Raw genomic sequence first — 17,829 nt, 5'->3', positions numbered from 1 at the left:
ACTCGTACTCCATGTCTCCAACCTCCCCCGGGATCTGGAAGAAGCTCTCCCGGAGGTGGGAGTTGAAGACCTCGCTGACAGAGGGTTCCGCCAGTCGTTCCCAGCAGACCCTCACGATATGTTTGGGCCTGCCAGGTCTGACCGGCTTCCTCCCCTCCCAGCGGATCCAACTCACCACCAGGTGGTGATCGGTCGACAGCTCTGCCCCTCTCTTCACTCAAGTGTCCGAGACACGTGGCCGAAGGTCAGATGATACGACTACAAAGTCGATCATCGACCTCCGGCTCAGGGTGTCCTGGTGCCACGTGGACTTATGGACACCGTTGTGCTTGAACATGGTGTTTGTGATGGACAAACTGTGACTAGCACAGAAGTCCAACAACTGAACACCACTCGGGTTCAGATCGGGGAGGTGCTTTGCCCTCTTCAGGTCGGTGGAGTGTCCTTGCCTCAAGTGGAGGAGTTTAAGTATCTTGGGGTCTTGTTCACGAGTGAGGGACGGATGGAGCGTGAGATCGATAGACAGATCGGTGTAGCATCTGCAGTGATGCGGTCGCTGTATCGGACCGTCGTGGTGAAGACAAAGCTGAGTAGGGGGGCAAAGCTCTCGATTTACCGATCGATCTACGTTCCAATCCTCACCTATGGTCATGAGATTTGGCTCATGAACAAAAGAATGAGATCGCGAGTACAAGCGGCCGAGATGAGTTTCCTCCGCAGGGTGGCTGGGCGATCCCTTAGAGATATGGTGAGGAGCTCGGTCACTCGGGAGGAGCTTGGAGTCGAGCCGCTGCTCCTCCACGTCGAAAGGAGTCAGTTGAGGTGCCTCGGGCATCTTTTCCTGATGCACCGTGGATGCCTCGCTGGAGAGGTGTTCCGGGCACGTCCCATTGGGAGGAGGCCCCGGGGAAGACCCAGGACACGCTGGAGGGACTACATCTCTCGGCTGGCTTGGGAACGCCTTGGGGTTCCCCCGGAGGAGCTGGGGGAGGTGTGTGTGGATCGGGAGGTCTGGGCAGCTTTGCTTGAGCTGCTGCCCCCACGACCAGACTCCGGATAAAGCGGAAGAAAATGGATGGATGGATGGATGGATGTATTCTGTTTTTATTTACATTTTACACAACGTCCCAACTTCATTGGAATTGGTGTTGTACATTGTAAGTAAAAAAAAAAATAAAATAAATATATATATATATATATATATAAAACGATATATGAAAAATTGTGGGTTCCAGGCTGTTCACAAACAAACAAGGGTGAAAACATTACTTCCTCCAACTTCATTGGCGGAGGTAAAAACCAAGATTTGGTCTTCGGGATGATGTTCCAAAGCTCTATCTTGAAAAAGTGGAGTTGTCTCTTATATTCATGCTGCAAAACAAGGCTTGAGCAGGAAACAAGGTCCAAACTGTTTAGCGTTTAGGTCCAAACTGTTTAGCGTTTGCTCCGTGATGCCTTCAGCTGCCACCATGTCTTTATTTTCCTTCATCAAACCTACCTGCCATCACAGGGGGTGCTGACACACGGGCACAGCTAACAGGACGCTGGACTTGGTCTGGGCTGGGCCTCTGCTGGTTGTCCTGCTGTCTCTGGTGTCCCAGCCTGCAGGTGACAACAGTTCACACTCACCCTCTCATCCCCATCAGCAGAACAACACAAACAGCCGACTCTCACGCCCCCGTCACACATTGCCACAATCTGATGCAGTCGGGAGGAAAAGAGGCGTGGTCACCCATGTCAGAACACAGACAGACTGCCTCGTGCACACCTGTCAGACTGCATCCAGAGCATATGTAGACGAAACAGACTGCTGTCAGATGGCCACAAAGGACTGATCGATGTCCAAATGTCTGGATGACAAACACAGACTGGAGCGCCGTGTTCCTCCCTTTGCATAGGACCTGTACTGGACATCAAAGAACAACCAATATATGGACCGGACTCACGCCATATGTGTCCATCTGTGCAGTCACTCACTCCCATTCAATCACTCCTTCACTTGTCCTCTTTTTCCCACACTCACTGACCTCACGTGCATGTGTGTGTAGAAGTGCTGACATGAGGAAATGATCGCTCAGTGTGTGTGTGTGTGTTTTTTCATTATAAACCACTATGTGCGTGCATGTGCACATGCCAGCTTTACTGCCACCTAAACTTCGCTGCACGTGCACGCACATGCAGCGAACCATTGCTGAGAGTCAAAGCACCTTTGCTTAAATGTTTGCAGTGAGCTTTCCCACTATATTCATCAAACACAGCAACTCATTTCTTTTTTTCCCCACAATGCAACTCTACATGATGATTTCTGGTTCGATTATCACATGGGATTTATCAATCAATCAACTTCAATCAACTTTTTTTTTATATAGCGCCAAATCACAACAAACAGTTGCCCCAAGGCGCTCCATATTGTAAGGCAAGGCCATACAATAATTATGAAAAACCCCAACGGTCAAAACGACCCCCTATGAGCAAGCACTTGGCCACAGTGGGAAGGAAAAACTCCCTTTTAACAGGAAGAAACCTCCAGCAGAACCAGGCTCAGGGAGGGGCAGTCTTCTGCTGAGACTGGTTGGGGCTGAGGGAAAAAACCAGGAAAAAGACATGCCGTGAAGGGGGGCAGAGATCGATCACTAATGATTAAATGCAGAGTGATGCATACGGAGCAAAAAGAGAAAGAAACAGTGCATCATGGGAACCCCCCCACAATCTACGTCTAAAGCAGCATAACCAAGGGATGGTCCAGGGTCACCCGATCCAGCCCTAACTATAAGCCTTAGCAAAAAGGAAAGTTTTAAGCCTAATCTTAAAAGTAGAGAGGGTGTCTGTCTCCCTGATCTGAATTGGGAGCTGGTTCCACAGGAGAGGAGCCTGAAAGCTGAAGGCTCTGCCTCCCATTCTACTCTTACAAACCCTAGGAACTACAAGTAAGCCCGCAGTCTGAGAGCGAAGCGCTCTAATGGGGTAATATGGTACTACGAGGTCCCTAAGATAAGATGGGAACTGATTATTCAAAACCTTATAAGTAAGAAGAAGAATTTTAAATTAACAGGAAGCCAATGAAGAGAGGCCAACATGGGTGAGATATGCTCTCTCCTGCTAGTCCCCGTCAGTACTCTAGCTGCAGCATTCTGAACCAACTGAAGGCTTTTTAGGGAACTTTTAGGACAACCTGATAATAATGAATTACAATAGTCCAGCCTAGAGGAAAAAAATGCATGAATTAGTTTTTCAGCATCACTCTGAGACAAGACCTTTCTGATTTTAGAGATATTGCGTAAATGCAAAAAGGCTTTCCTACATATTTGTTTAATATGCGCTTTGAATGACATATCCTGATCAAAAATGACTCCAAGATTTCTCACAGTATTACTAGAGATCAGGGAAATGCCATCCAGAGTAACGATCTGGTTAGACACCATGCTTCTAAGATTTGTGGGGCCAAGTACGATAACTTCAGTTTTATCTGAGTTTAAAAGCAGGAAATTAGAGGTCATCCATGACTTTATGTCTGTAAGACAATCCTGCAGTTTAGCTAATTGGTGTGTGTCCTCTGGCTTCATGGATAGATAAAGCTGGGTATCATCTGCATAACAATGAAAATTTAAGCAATGCTGTCTAATAATACTGCCTAAGGGAAGCATGTATAAAGTGAATAAAATTGGTCCTAGCACAGAACCTTGTGGAACTCCATAATTAACCTTAGTCTGTGAAGAAGAGTCCCCATTTACATGAACAAATTGTAATCTATTAGATAAATATAATTCAAACCACCGCAGCGCAGTGCCTTTAATACCTATGGCATGCTCTAATCTCTGTAATAAAATTTTATGGTCAACAGTATCAAAAGCAGCACTGAGGTCTAACAGAACAAGCACAGAGATGAGTCCACTGTCTGAGGCCATAAGAAGATCATTTGTAACCTTCACTAATACTGTTTCTGTACTATGATGAATTCTAAAACCTGACTGAAACTCTTCAAATAGACCATTCCTCTGCAGATGATCAGTTAGCTGTTTTACAACTACCCTTTCAAGAATTTTTGAGAGAAAAGGAAGGTTGGAGATTGGCCTATAATTAGCTAAGATAGCTGGGTCAAGTGATGGCTTTTTAAGTAATGCTTTAATTACTGCCACCTTAAAAGCCTGTGGTACATAGCCAACTAATAAAGATAGATTGATCATATTTAAGATCGAAGCATTAAATAATGGTAGGGCTTCCTTGAGCAGCCTGGTAGGAATGGGGTCTAATAAACATGTTGATGGTTTGGATGAAGTAACTAATGAAAATAACTCAGACAGAACAATCTGAGAGAAAGAGTCTAACCAAATACCGGCATCACTGAAAGCAGCCAAAGATAACGATACGTCTTTGGGATGGTTATGAGTAATTTTTTCTCTAATAGTTAAAATTTTATTAGCAAAGAATGTCATGAAGTCATTACTAGTTAAAGTTAAAGGAATACTCGGCTCAACAGAGCCCTGACTCTTTGTCAGCCTGGCTACAGTGCTGAAAAGAAACCTGGGGTTGACCAACAAACAAACGGACGTCATCATGATGCAGAATTCACCAAGTGTTGGACTGTTCACCCACTAATAAGGAACATAACAGTGTTGGCACCTTGACACTTGCACAAATTTGGTCCCTGCACTGGTGCACAATTCTTCGTGCCAATGTGTCCCACTTTGTCCTGCTGGATGCCACGTAAGGGGATGCTTCATTAGCGCGTTTTTTATAGAAAGCTCCAGTTCCCTCTCCTGTTTACCTTGGCGGCCTGGCATGTTATTAATATGTTGCCATACAACTGTACCATTACCATTAAATTAGTCCCATAAAAAAGTTAGATTTAGCCTCACGTAGAGCCTGAGTGACTCTGTTCCTAGCTGTGGTAAAGTTTAATCTATCAGTGGCCAGACCAGACTTTAAAGAGAGCTTCAGTAGAGAGTCCCTAACAGACACGAGCCTCCTGCACTCCTCATCGGCCCGCGGCAGACTGTGTGAGAGATTAGACCTGAGCTTCCTTCTACGGCTAAGAAGTGCCATTATCTCCTTGACAGAACTCACAAGTCAATCCCAGCCACTCTCAGGGTTCACACAGGCAAAGACATCAGACTATTTAAGGCCTTTCTTACTTAGAGCTCGGTTACGTTTCTTGTTTTTAGGTATGAACTCAAACACAGATGGAGAGTTAACTGGGATGCAAGGGACATTAGAAAAGTGTAAATTTTTCAGTTTCTGTGAGAATAAGATGATGTTATGATCAGAGAGCCCGTTTAGCAGTTATCCTCTCTAGTCTGTTTGTAAATAGCAGGTCAGTTCTAGTTCTAGAAGAATTAGTACTTCTGTTTGGTTGCTGAACCAGCTGAGATAAATTGAAGTGATCCATCGTCTGTTTCAGGGTTTTTCTGTCTTTCTTAACATCCCAGTTAATGTTCAGGTCCCCTGTAACAACAACTTCAGAGTGATGGTCAACGTGGTGCTTTACAAGACTTTTAAGATGGACATAAAGTCAGATTTAGCTGATGGTGGGCGAGACACACATATCAGCACAAATGACATTTCAGCAGATAGACGAACCTTCACACTAACAGCTTCAACATCGACTCCACTAGGGACAGAGAGCAGACTGCATTTAATGGTGTTTTGTACATATAGAAGAAGCCTTCCGCCTTCACCCACAGCCCTGTCACGCCTGGACACATGATACTGAAATACTGACAGCTTCAGTTGGACATGTTTCAAAGAAACCTAAAATATCCAGATTTGAGTCACTGAGGAAATGTTCAATTTGTTCACACTTTGGTACTAAACTACAGATATTTAAATGCCCACATAATAAACCCTTAGGTTTAGAAAGAGGGTCCCATACTAAGTTGGAATGATTTAACGTTAATACTGAACGTTAACGTTCAGCATTAACGTTTTAACGTGAGTTAGACTGATCAACACAATTTTTCTTGCATGGAGTTTTTTTATTGGATTTTGGGTAATTTGGGGGCACTGAATCTGAATCTGGTGTTAATTTTGCTAATCACATCATGTTTTTGAGATATGAAAACAAATAAAAAAAATGATAGTGTTTGCCAAAAGTTAAAAAACATGTTGTGTTTAAGCACCCATATGTGGAATAATGTTTGCAGTGGCAGGCCAGTCGTATAGCAGCTGGTACTCTGGGGCACTGCACGTGCTGTTTGTTTTTCTTATTAAATTCCTTGACATTTACAAGGCAGAAGTAGCCGTCATCTAAGTGGATTTTCAGTTCTCTCCAAATCATCGGCACACCAAATCTCAGCTCAGCGGTCTGTCCTTCAGAGCAGGATCTCAGTGTTTCGACACAAGTGGTGCAAACTTGGTGAGACGCCCAGTTTTTGTCCTGGTCACCAAGTGGTACTCCAAAATAAGCAAAGTACACTCTTTAGATAAAAGTATTGATGTTACGTCTTTGTTCAAGTTCAAAAATCTTTAATGTCCCTGTGGGGACATTCCCTTATCGATTCCCTTATCGATACCTCATGAATTTTGTACTAAAAGTAGGCTTTACAGGTTTTCTATGTATTTCCTTGAGTCTTAAAGTAAATAAATATGAAATTAGTCACTATATCCTTGATCTCTGGACATAAATAAAAATAAACAAAACGGTGTTTCGCTTTGAAGTTATTAATTCAGACTGGATTCTATCGTTCTATCTTGACTTGTCAGAGAGCCGCGCAACGTTTGGAGCTGTGTGAACAGAACGGAGGATGATTCTCTTTTCTTTCTCGCAACGAGACAGGAGTCCCAGTTAGTAACTTTAATCTGCACAAAAGTGAATCACAACTCATATTCAGGGATGAAAGTGGTGAAAAACAAAAAAAGCTGAAACCCAAAATTACCCCCCAACACCACCTGCATGAAAATGTTTCCATTCTGGAAGCTCTGAAATGCAATCTGGGACTATTCCAGACAATAAACTGGAGTGAGTGCTGAATCCAGTTAGGTGAGAAAAAAAATACAACTTTCCTTATTCAAATTGATTCCAGTAGTATTCTGCTCTTACTAGGATGCAGCAGTTTTCTAGTTTGGCAGAAAGTTCTGGAGGAAATCACTGAAGAAATTAACAAACTGAAAATATGGTTTGACCGAAACAAACTGTCATTAAACTTAAATAAGACAGGGACGAAATGGAGGAGTAAGAGTCACTAGGTGTTCACAGGAAACATTTATTTATTTCTGTATGTATTTATTTATGTTCATTGTTAGTTGCTATTATATATTTTCTGTTGTGTTTCTATTCAGGTTCTTTTTGTCTCTTTCTCTAAAATTATATATAATAAGCATTAGATTATTAATATATAAACAAAAATAAATTTAAGGAATATTACAATTTGAAAACAAATGCACCCGAACGTGCAATTGCTAAATGCTAACTTTTAACATTGAAAATGCCATAGACATGCTAACACGTTAGCATCGCTCCCGTTTTTAAGTTATAAAATACATCTATCAACTGTTTCAGAAGACCATAACAGGTCGGTTTAACATTGAAAAGGTAAATAATACTCACAGACGTATGCTCTTTAGGGTTTTAGCGGGGGAAAATTAAGCCAAAGAAAGAAATAAACGAAGCAATCAATCGAAGCATTGCTTCAATCTGCTAACCACTGCTTCGATTGGTTCAAGGTTCAAAGCAAAGCCGCGCTGCAGAAAAGTTGATTAAGGACCCGCTGCAGGGTCTGTAATCAATGTAGAGAAATGATCATTTTCCTGACAAACACCCGCCAAAACAACGGCCACTCTGAAGGACCGATAACAGAATCGTTAAGCACAAAGCTTATTGATGTCGGTGGATCGAATCATTTCTTAACGATACCCGAAAGGAACCGGTTCTCGATACCCGTCCCTACAGCCAGCAATGAGACGGTCACTGCCACAATCATACAGACAACAACCACAACAATAAATACAGAGAAAATGTTGTGTGTCGTCCTGGTTCCTGCCCTCTCTCTCTCTCTCTCTTTTTCCCAGGTGGCATCCCTTGTGGAGCTGATGAGCACACCTGTTTGCAATCTACATGCCTCCATATAAGTCCTGGTTCTTCAGCTCATCGGCGCCGAGACTCAGTGTTCACAACCTGGTACCTGGTCTCTCAATTTCCATATTGAGCCTGTCTGTGTTCTGCCGCAGTGTTCTTTGATTCGCTGTTTTCTGCATTCCACACATCTCTAGTCATCTGTAGTTCTGGTTTGAGTGATTGTAGCAGCCCTCTCATTGCCTTCTCTTCCTCCACAGTGACCTCATCCTCCATCAGCTCCCCAGGGGGCCACCTGGACCACGGACCACTCAGCTCCCCATCTTGGACTGCCATCTGTACTCCAGCGCTACGTGGGCTGCGACCACCTGAGTCCACCACAACGCGGGCCAGGTTTCCACTCTGCCTACCTCGAAGACTGTATTCACTATTTATGCAACATTTGTGCTGTGACACCTTCCTGGTTCATTAAATCCTATTGTTTTCTCATTCAGTCTCCCAAGCCTGGTTTTCGGGTCAGAATCATAACAGAAGTCTCTGGCCAACATCATGGACTCTGCAGGGTCAGACCAACTTCAACAAGCCCTGTCCACCCAGGGAGCCTTCCTGGCTCAGCAACAGCAACAACTTTCCGCACTCTCTGATCTGGTCCAGGACCTCACCCAACAGGTTTCACACACACACACCACACTGTCTTCACTTACAGCTAAAGTAGATAAACTCACCTTAGTTTCACCCCCAGCCCAGGATTCCACTCCGGTTCAGCTTTTGCAGGCCTCCACATCTCCCAATCCAGTCCCAGAACCATTTATCTGCCACCCAGAACCATATGCCAGTGATGTAAACACATGCTCCTCTTTTCTCATGCAGTGTTCCTTTGTTTTTTCCCAGCGTCCGTCAAAACATTCAACCGATCACAGTAAGGTCTATTACGTCATAAACTTGCTCCGGGGGAGGCTCTCAAGTGGGCTACCGCCCTCTGGAGTACAAGTTTCGGTTAGTTTTCGATCACCCTCAACGCAGCCATTCCTTATCCCAGCAGTTGTTGACCCTGAGGCAGGAACAGCGGAGCGCTGTGGAGTACGCAGTTGACTTCCGTGTTCTCGCTGTGGAGGCCGGCTGGGAGTCCGCAGCGTGCAAAGTGTTTTTGTTAATGGGTTGTCGGAGGCTTTAAAGGACGAACTGGCGGGTTTGTGATGAACCAGAATCCCTGGACGACTTAATTACTTTAGCTATCCATATCGACAACCGGTTGAGGGAGCATCGGCGAGAGAGAGGTTGGAAAGCTGACCGTAGTACTGCCGCTCGGATCCCTCCACGGTCTGGGCCGGGCCCTTCTTTCCCGAGTTCCACTGCTGTATCCATCCCCAGACCTCCAGCTCCCCCTGCTGATGAGCCCATGCAATTAGGCAGGGCCAAATTATCACCACAGGAGCGCCAGCGGAGAGTGGATTCTGGGGAATGTTTATATTGTGCTGCAACAGGTCACATCCGTAGTTCTTGTCCCATGCGGCCAAAAACCAATGCTCATCCTTAGACCCCGGGTTAAGGATGAGCCAGATAACATTCACGGGGTTCCAATCCAGACCCACCCAAATCCCGGGCAGTCTTTTGTTTAATGACCATTCATTTTCTATTCTTGCACTAATTGACACAGGGGCTGAAGGGAATTTTGTGGGCCGCAAGGTTGTAGTCAATTCTTGCATCCCGGTGGAGGCACTTGACACGACCCTCTCAGTTTATGCTTTAGACGCCCCACCCCTTCCTGCCATAACACACAGGACGGTAACACTCACTCTTGTGGTATCTGGGAACCACCGGGAACCTATCCAATTTTTGGTGTTTTCCTCCACATCCCCTTTAGTGCTGGGTCATCCTTGGGTGGTCAAACACAATCCCCGGATTGATTGGCCGAGCGGAACTATCACACAGTGGAGCGAGGCCTGCCACCGTGAGTGTCTTTGATCCTCTATTCCGCCCAGTGCTGTAGGCAAGGAAGAGGTCACTTCACCTCCTGACCTGTCTTTGGTCCCCACAGAGTATCATGACCTGGCCGAGGTGTTCAGCAAGGATCGTGCTCTGTCACTTCCCCCGCACCATCCTTATGATTGCGCCATAGACCTGCTTCCGGGCGCAAAGTATCCAGTTAGTAGACTCTTCAATCTGTCGCGTCCGGAACGTGAGGCTATGGAGACCTACATCCGGGACTCCTTGTCTGCTGGGCTGATACATCACTCGTTGTCTCCACTGGGGGCAGGCTTCTTCTTTGTCGGGAAGAAGGATGGAACCCTGCACCCCGTATTGATTTCCGGGGGTTGAATGCTATTACGGTCCGTAACCGGTACCCACTCCCTCTACTTGATTCCACATTCAGCCCCCTGCAGGGGGCCTCAATTTTTTCCAAATTAGACCTCAGAAATGCCTATCACCTGGTTCGGATCAGGGAGGGTGAAGAGTGGAAGATGGCCTTCAACACGCCTCTTGGTCATTTCGAATATCTGGTCATGCCTTTCGGTCTCACGAACGCTCCCGCCACTTTCCAAGCACTGATGTCCTTCGGGATTTCCTCAACCGGTTTGTTTTATCTTCTCCTCATCTCTCCACGAACATATCAAACACGTGCGTCTAGTACTTCAGCGGTTGTTGGAGAACCGGTTGTTTGTGAAGGCTCAAAAATGTGAGTTCCATCAGTCCACCATTTCCTTCCTTGGTTTCATCATCTGTCCAAACTTAGTCAAGCTGGATCTCTGTAAAGTCTCCGCTGTAACTCAGTGGCCAGTCCCGACCTCCAGAAAACAGCTACAACAGTTTCTTGGGTTTGCCAATTTCTATCGTAGGTTCATTTGCAACTTCAGTCTTGTCGCCTCACCCCTCACAGCTCTCACTTCCCCAAAAGGTTCAGTTTCAGTGGTCTGCCTCAGCGGACAAAGCCTTCAGTGACCTCAAACACTGGTTCTCCATGGCCCCTATCCTACTCCAGCCCGAAACGGACCACCAGTCTGTAGTGGAGGTTGATGCCTCCGATTCTGGTATTGGTGCTGTCCTGTCTCAGCGGTCAGCCTCTGACGACAAGCTTCATCCATGTGCCTTCTTCTCCCACCGGCTGACCTCTACGGAAAGGAACTACAATGTTGGTAACCGGGAACTTCTCGCGGTCAAAGAGGCGCTGGCAGAGTGGAGACACTGGCTGGAGGGGGCCGCAATTTCATTCACTGTCTGGACAGATCACAAGAATCTCGAATACATCAAAACTGCTAAACGCCTCAATTCACGTCAGTCCAGGTGGTCTCTATTCTTTGGACGATTCAATTTCAACCTGACCTACCAACCCGGAACCAAGAACAGGAAACCGGATGCCTTATCCCGCCAGTTTGACATCTCAGATACCCCCTCCACATCGGACCCTATTCTGCCCCGTTCCATGGTCGTGGGAGCCCTTACCTGGGATGTGGAGAGAGTCGTCCGGGAGGCTTTGGACAGACACCCAGACCCTGGAGGAGGTCCTCCCGGGTGGCTTTTCGTTCCAACAGAAGACCGTTCTGAAGTCCTCACCTTTTGTCACGCCTCCACGTTCGCCTGCCATCCTGGGGTTACTCGGACTTTGGAGCTGGTATGTCGTCACTTCTGGTGGCCCTCCGTCCGGGCGGACGTGCGTGCTTATGTCCAAGCCTGTACCATCTGCACCAGGGGCAAAACCCTTCATCAACCACCCACGGGCTTCCTTCACCCACTTCCCACACCAAGCCACCCCTGGTCCCACGTCTGCCTGGACTTTGTCACGGGACTGCCTCCATCCCAGGGTAACGCTGTGGTCCTCACGATCGTGGATCGGTTTTCCAAGGCGGCTCACTTTGTGGCTCTGCCGGCGATTCCATCGACCTAGGAGACCGCTGACCTCCTAGTCCACCATGTGGTGCGGTTGCATGGCCTGGAGGAGCTTCTGTGCGGAGCTTGGGGCCTCGGTCAGACTCTCTTCTGGCTGTCATCCCCAGAGCAATGGCCAGGCGGAACGGGCCAACCAGGATCTGGAATCCACCCTGAGTTGTATCTCGTCCTCCCACCTGATGGAGTGGAGCACCCACCTTCCTTGGGTTGAATATGCACATAATTCACAGATCTCCGCCGCTACAGGATTGACTCCATTTGATGTTTCGCTGGGTTATCAACCTCCTCTGTTCCCCGCAGAAGAAGCAGACATCGCTGTGCCGTCAGTTCAGGCCCATCTCAGACGTTGCCGTCAGATATGGAGGCTCATCTCACTCAATTCTAAGAAAAAAATTATGGAATCATGAAAAACAAAAGAACTGTTGTGTAGGTCGCTGAAGAGGAGGTACTGCTGGCCCACCACCAGAAGGCGCCCTGCCTGAAGTGCGGGCTTCAGGCACGAGAGGGCGCTGCCGCCTCAGGAACAAGCCATGGTGACAGCTGTCACCTATCAACCGTGACAGCTGTCACTAATCATCACATCTGGTATAAAAGCAGGAAGACACCTCCACCAAACTGCCGAGATATCATCTTCATCTGGAGGTAATACTCTCAGCCTTTTGTGATTTATAAATCTGTTATTGTGAGTGTTTGCAGGAGAACCGGTCGTTTTTGCGGAGGCTGTGCAAGACGGCGCTCCTTTTCATCTGAGACCGCTGCAACGTGTTGAGTGAGAGGTGGAGGTGGCATTCCCACCATTGTTACTGGGTGTTCACACACCCACCCTTTGACTGTCTTTTGCTTTCTGCCAGCAGTACCAGATCCGACACGCCGGGAAGGTGGCCACCTGGGGACTCCGGGACTTGGCGGCTCCAGTATTCCTCGGGTTCAGGTGGCGGTGGAAATCATGTGGTTCCGGTTCGTTTCCAGACGGGCGTCTCCTATCGTCGAGCCTGCCCACACGACACGTTTATTAATTGACTGTTGCACATTCTGAATCTGCTGTGTTTGGTTGTGACATTCACAACAGTAAAGTGTTATAATTTGACTCCTTCCATTGTCCGTTCATTTACGCCCCCTGTTGTGGGTCCGTGTCACTGCTTCGGGGAGAGGCACGCGCTTGGGCTACGGCGCTTTGGGAGCAAAATTCACGGCTCCTTCACACATACACTGGGTTTGTGAGGGAGTTCAGAACTGTATTTGATCACCCTAACAGGGGAGAGACCGCTTCAACCGTGCTGCTGTCGATGAGACAGGGACGCCAGAGCGCAACCGCTTATGCAGTCGACTTCCGCATCGTGGCTGCGAGGTCCGGCTGGAATAACGCTGCGCTCCGCGCCGCCTTTGTAAACGGACTGTCGTGAGTCCTAAAGGAGCACCTAGTGGCCAAGGATGAACCACGGGAATTAGATGGGCTTATTGATCTCGTTATACGGTTAGACAATCGGTTGGAGGAACGCCGTCTGGAACGAGACGAAGGACGTGGCCGGGCGCGCGCCGTCCCTCTTCCTTCCGGGTCCGAGAAAGGTCCGCCCTTCCCACGCTCCCTGGCCTCTACGTCCCGTGGGGCGACAGCTCCCCCTGCTGACGAAGCTATGGACACGAGCAGGGCCACATTTAGACCACCTAATAGACAGAGGAGGTTTCCACGCGGGGCGCGTTTTGTTTGTGGCTCAATGGAGCATCAATTGAGCGATTGCCCCGAACGGTTAAACACCAACGCCCGCCCCTAGAGACTGGGCTTAGGGTGGGCCAAAAAATTCACGTGGGACACACACATATTGCCGCACGACTCCCAGTTACAATCCTTAGTGGGGATTTAACCCTTCAGGCCCCAGCACTGGTAGACACAGGGTCAGAAGGGAATCTGTTAGACAGCAGATGGGCCAAGGAGGTAGGGCTCCCTCTGGTGGCACTACCTACACCATTGCAGGTGCGAGCACTAGATGGCACCCTACTCCCTTTAATCACACACAAGACACCACCAGTAACTCTGGTAGTGTCAGGGAATCATAGGGAGGAGATTGAGTTTTTTGTGACTCCTTCTACCTCCCGTGTGATTCTGGGGTTCCCCTGGATGATGAAACACAATCCCCGGATTGATTGGCCGTCCAGGGTGGTGGTACAGTGGAGCGAAACCTGCCATCGGATGTGTTTGGGATCCTCGGTTCCTCCCGGTTCCCAGGCTAAGGAGCAGGTCCAAGTTCCCCCCAATCTGTCGGCAGTGCCGGTTGAGTACCACGATCTTGCTGACGTTTTTAGCAAGGATCGGGCACTCACTCTTCCCCCGCACCGTCCCTATGATTGTGCCATTGATTTGTTGCCAGGCGTGGAGTTCCCGTCCAGCAGGCTGTACAACCTCTCCCGACCTGAGCGCGAATCAATGGAGACCTACATCCGGGACTCCTTAGCTGCCGGGCTGATCCGTAACGCCACCTCTCCGATGGGAGCAGGTTTCTTTTTTGTGGGAAAAAAAGATGGCGGTCTTCGTCCATGCATTGATTATCGGGGGCTGAACGAGATCACGGTTCGCAACCGATACCCGTTGCCTTTGTTGGATTCAGTGTTCACCCCCCTGCATGGAGCCAAAATCTTCACAAAGTTGGATCTTAGGAACGCATACCACCTAGTTCGGATCCGGAAGGGAGACGAATGGAAGACGGCATTTAACACCCCGTTAGGTCACTTTGAGTACCTGGTCATGCCGTTCGGCCTCACTAATGCCCCCGCGACGTTCCAAGCTTTGGTTAATGACGTCTTGTGGGACTTCCTGCACCGATTCGTCTTCGTATATCTGGATGATATACTCATCTTTTCTCCGGACCCTGAGACCCATGTACGGCATGTACGTCAGGTCCTGCAGCGGTTGTTGGAGAACCGGTTGTTTGTGAAGGGCGAGAAGTGTGAGTTTCACCGCACTTCTTTGTCCTTCCTGGGGTTTATCATCTCCTCCAACTCCGTCGCCCCGGATCCGGCCAAGGTCGCAGCGGTGAGAGACTGGCCCCAACCTACAAGCCGTAGGAAGCTGCAACAGTTCCTCGGCTTCGCAAATTTCTACAGGAGGTTCATTAAGGGGTATAGTCAGGTAGTTAGCCCCCTGACGGCCCTGACCTCACCAAAAGTTCCCTTCACCTGGTCGGATCGGTGCGAAGCCACGTTTAGGGAGTTGAAACGCCGGTTCTCGACTGCACCGGTCTTGGTGCAGCCCGATCCTGGTCGTCAGTTTGTGGTTGAAGTGGACGCCTCTGACTCAGGGATAGGAGCCGTGCTATCCCAGAGCGGAGAAACCGATAAGGTTCTTCACCCGTGTGCCTATTTTTCCCGCAGGTTGACCCCAGCAGAGCGGAACTATGACGTGGGCAATCGAGAGCTCCTTGCGGTGAAAGAGGCTCTTGAGGAGTGGAGACACCTGCTGGAGAGAGCGTCAGTGCCTTTGACGGTTTTCACTGACCACCGGAACCTGGAGTATATCAGGACCGCCAAGCGACTGAACCCCAGGCAAGCCCGCTGGTCACTGTTTTTCGGCCGTTTTGACTTCCGGATCACCTACCGCCCCGGGACCAAAAAACAAATATCGGATGCCCTGTCCCGGGTGCATGAACAGGAAGTCAAGACCGAGCTGTCGGATCCACCGGAACTCATTCTCCCGGAGTCCACTATCGTGGCTGCTCTGACCTGGGACGTGGAGAAGACCGTCCGGGAGGCCCTGGCACGGAGCCCGGATCCCGGAACAGGGCCGAAGAACAGACTATACGTCCCACCAGAAGCCAGAGCTGCCGTTCTGGACTTCTGTCACGGGTCCAAGCTCTCCTGCCACCCAGGGGTGCGTAGGACCGTGGCAGTAGTCCGGCAGCGCTTCTGGTGGGCGTCCCTGGAGACTGATGTCCGGGCTTACATCCAGGCCTGCACCACCTGCGCCAGGGGCAAGACTGACCACCAGAAGGCACCTCCACCAAACTGCCGAGATATCATCTTCATCTGGAGGTAATACTCTCAGCCTTTTGTGATTTATAAATCTGTTATTGTGAGTGTTTGCAGGAGAACCGGTCGTTTTTGCGGAGGCTGTGCAAGACGGCGCTCCTTTTCATCTGAGACCGCTGCAACGTGTTGAGTGAGAGGTGGAGGTGGCATTCCCACCATTGTTACTGGGTGTTCACACACCCACCCTTTGACTGTCTTTTGCTTTCTGCCAGCAGTACCAGAGCCGACACGCCGGGAAGGTAGCCACCTGGGGACTCCGGGACTTGGCGGCTCCAGTATTCCTCGGGTTCAGGTGGCGGTGGAAATCGTGTGGTTCCGGTTCATTTCCAGACGGGCGTCTCCTATCGTCGAGCCTGCCCACACGACACCTTTATTAATTGACTGTTGCACATTCTGAATCTGCTGTGTTTGGTTGTGACATTCACAACAGTAAAGTGTTATAATTTGACTCCTTCCATTGTCCGTTCATTTACGCCCCCTGTTGTGGGTCCGTGTCACTACACTTTCCCAACAAGAACGCTCCAACACATCACTAGTATTTTGTTGCACCACCTCTGGCTTTTATAACAGCTTGGAGTCTCTGAGGCATGGACTTAATGAGTGACAAACAGTACTCTTCATCAGTCTGGCTCCAACTTTCTCTGACTGCTGTTGCCAGATCAGCTTTGCAGGATGGAGCCTTGTCATGGACCATTTTCTTCAACTTTCACCAAAGATTTTCAATTGGATTAAGATCCGGACTATTTGCAGGCCATGACATTGACCCTATGTGTCTTTTTGCAAGGAATGTTTTCATAGTTTTTGCTCTATGGCAAGATGCATTATCACCTTGAAAAATGATTTCATCATCCCCAAACATCCTTTGAATTGATGGGATAAGAAAAGTGTCCAAAATATCAATGTAGACTTGTGCATTTATTGATGATGTAATGACAGCCATCTCCCCAGTGCCTTTACCTGACATGCAGCCCCATATCAGTGACTGTGGAAATTTACATGTTCTCTTCAGGCAGTCATCTTTATAAATCTCATTGGAACGGCACCAAACAAAAGTTCCAGCATCATCACCTTGCCCAATGCAGATTCGAGATTCATCACTGAATATGACTTTCATCCAGTCATCCACAGTCCACGATTGCTTTTCCTTAGCCCATTGTAACCTTGTTTTTTTCTGTTTAGGTGTTAATGATGGCTTTCGTTTAGCTTTTCTGTATGTAAATCCCATTTCCTTTAGGCGGTTTCTTACAGTTCGGTCACAGACGTTGACTCCAGTTTCCTCCCATTCATTCCTCATTTGTTTTGTTGTGCATTTTCGATTTTTGAGACATATTGCTTTAAGTTTTATATCTTGACGCTTTGATGTCTTCCTTGGTCTACCAGTATGTTTGCCTTTCACAACCTTCCCATGTTGTTTGTATTTGGTCCAGAGTTTAGACACAACTGTCTGTGAACAACCAACATCTTTTGCAACATTGCGTGATGATTTACCCTCTTTTAAGAGTTTGATAATCCTCTCCTTTGTTTCAATTGACATCTCTCGTGTTGGAGCCATGATTCATGTCAGTCCACTTGGTGCAACAGCTCTCCAAGGTGTGATCACTCCTTTTTAGATGCAGACTAACGAGCAGATCTGATTTGATGCAGGTGTTAGTTTTGGGGGTGAAAATTTACAGGGTGATTCCATAATTTATTCCTCAGAATCGAGTGAGTCCATATTTTTTTCTCTCTGCTTGGTCTAAAAAAGTAACCGTTACTGACTGCCACAATTTTTTTTACTGCCATCCCCTCATTACCCCATCCCCGTAGAGATGGTGCCTGCTCCCCGACTACCAATAACCAGCAAAAATCTATTTAAGCATAAAAATTCAAAAAGAAAAAATAATATAGCACCTTCAACTGCACCACAGACTAAAACA

The 17,829-nt window shown here is 48.0% G+C and overlaps 1 protein-coding gene across 1 annotated transcript in view; it reads right to left on the bottom strand.

Annotated features, from left to right (window-relative positions):
• Nucleotides 1-1,533: 1,533 nt before the first annotated feature.
• Nucleotides 1,534-17,829, bottom strand: part of LOC117521352 (transcriptional activator Myb-like) — a 105,718-nt gene continuing 89,422 nt past the window's right edge. The window contains exon 13 of the mRNA XM_034182643.1: nt 1,534-1,602. Within this exon, the coding sequence (XP_034038534.1) occupies nt 1,534-1,602 (69 nt within the window). The remainder of the gene's footprint in view (nt 1,603-17,829) is intronic.

Source organism: Thalassophryne amazonica, chromosome 12, assembly GCF_902500255.1.
Source record: "Thalassophryne amazonica chromosome 12, fThaAma1.1, whole genome shotgun sequence".
Classification (NCBI taxonomy): domain Eukaryota; kingdom Metazoa; phylum Chordata; class Actinopteri; order Batrachoidiformes; family Batrachoididae; genus Thalassophryne; species Thalassophryne amazonica.
This window is presented reverse-complemented; position numbering and strand designations above follow the sequence as displayed.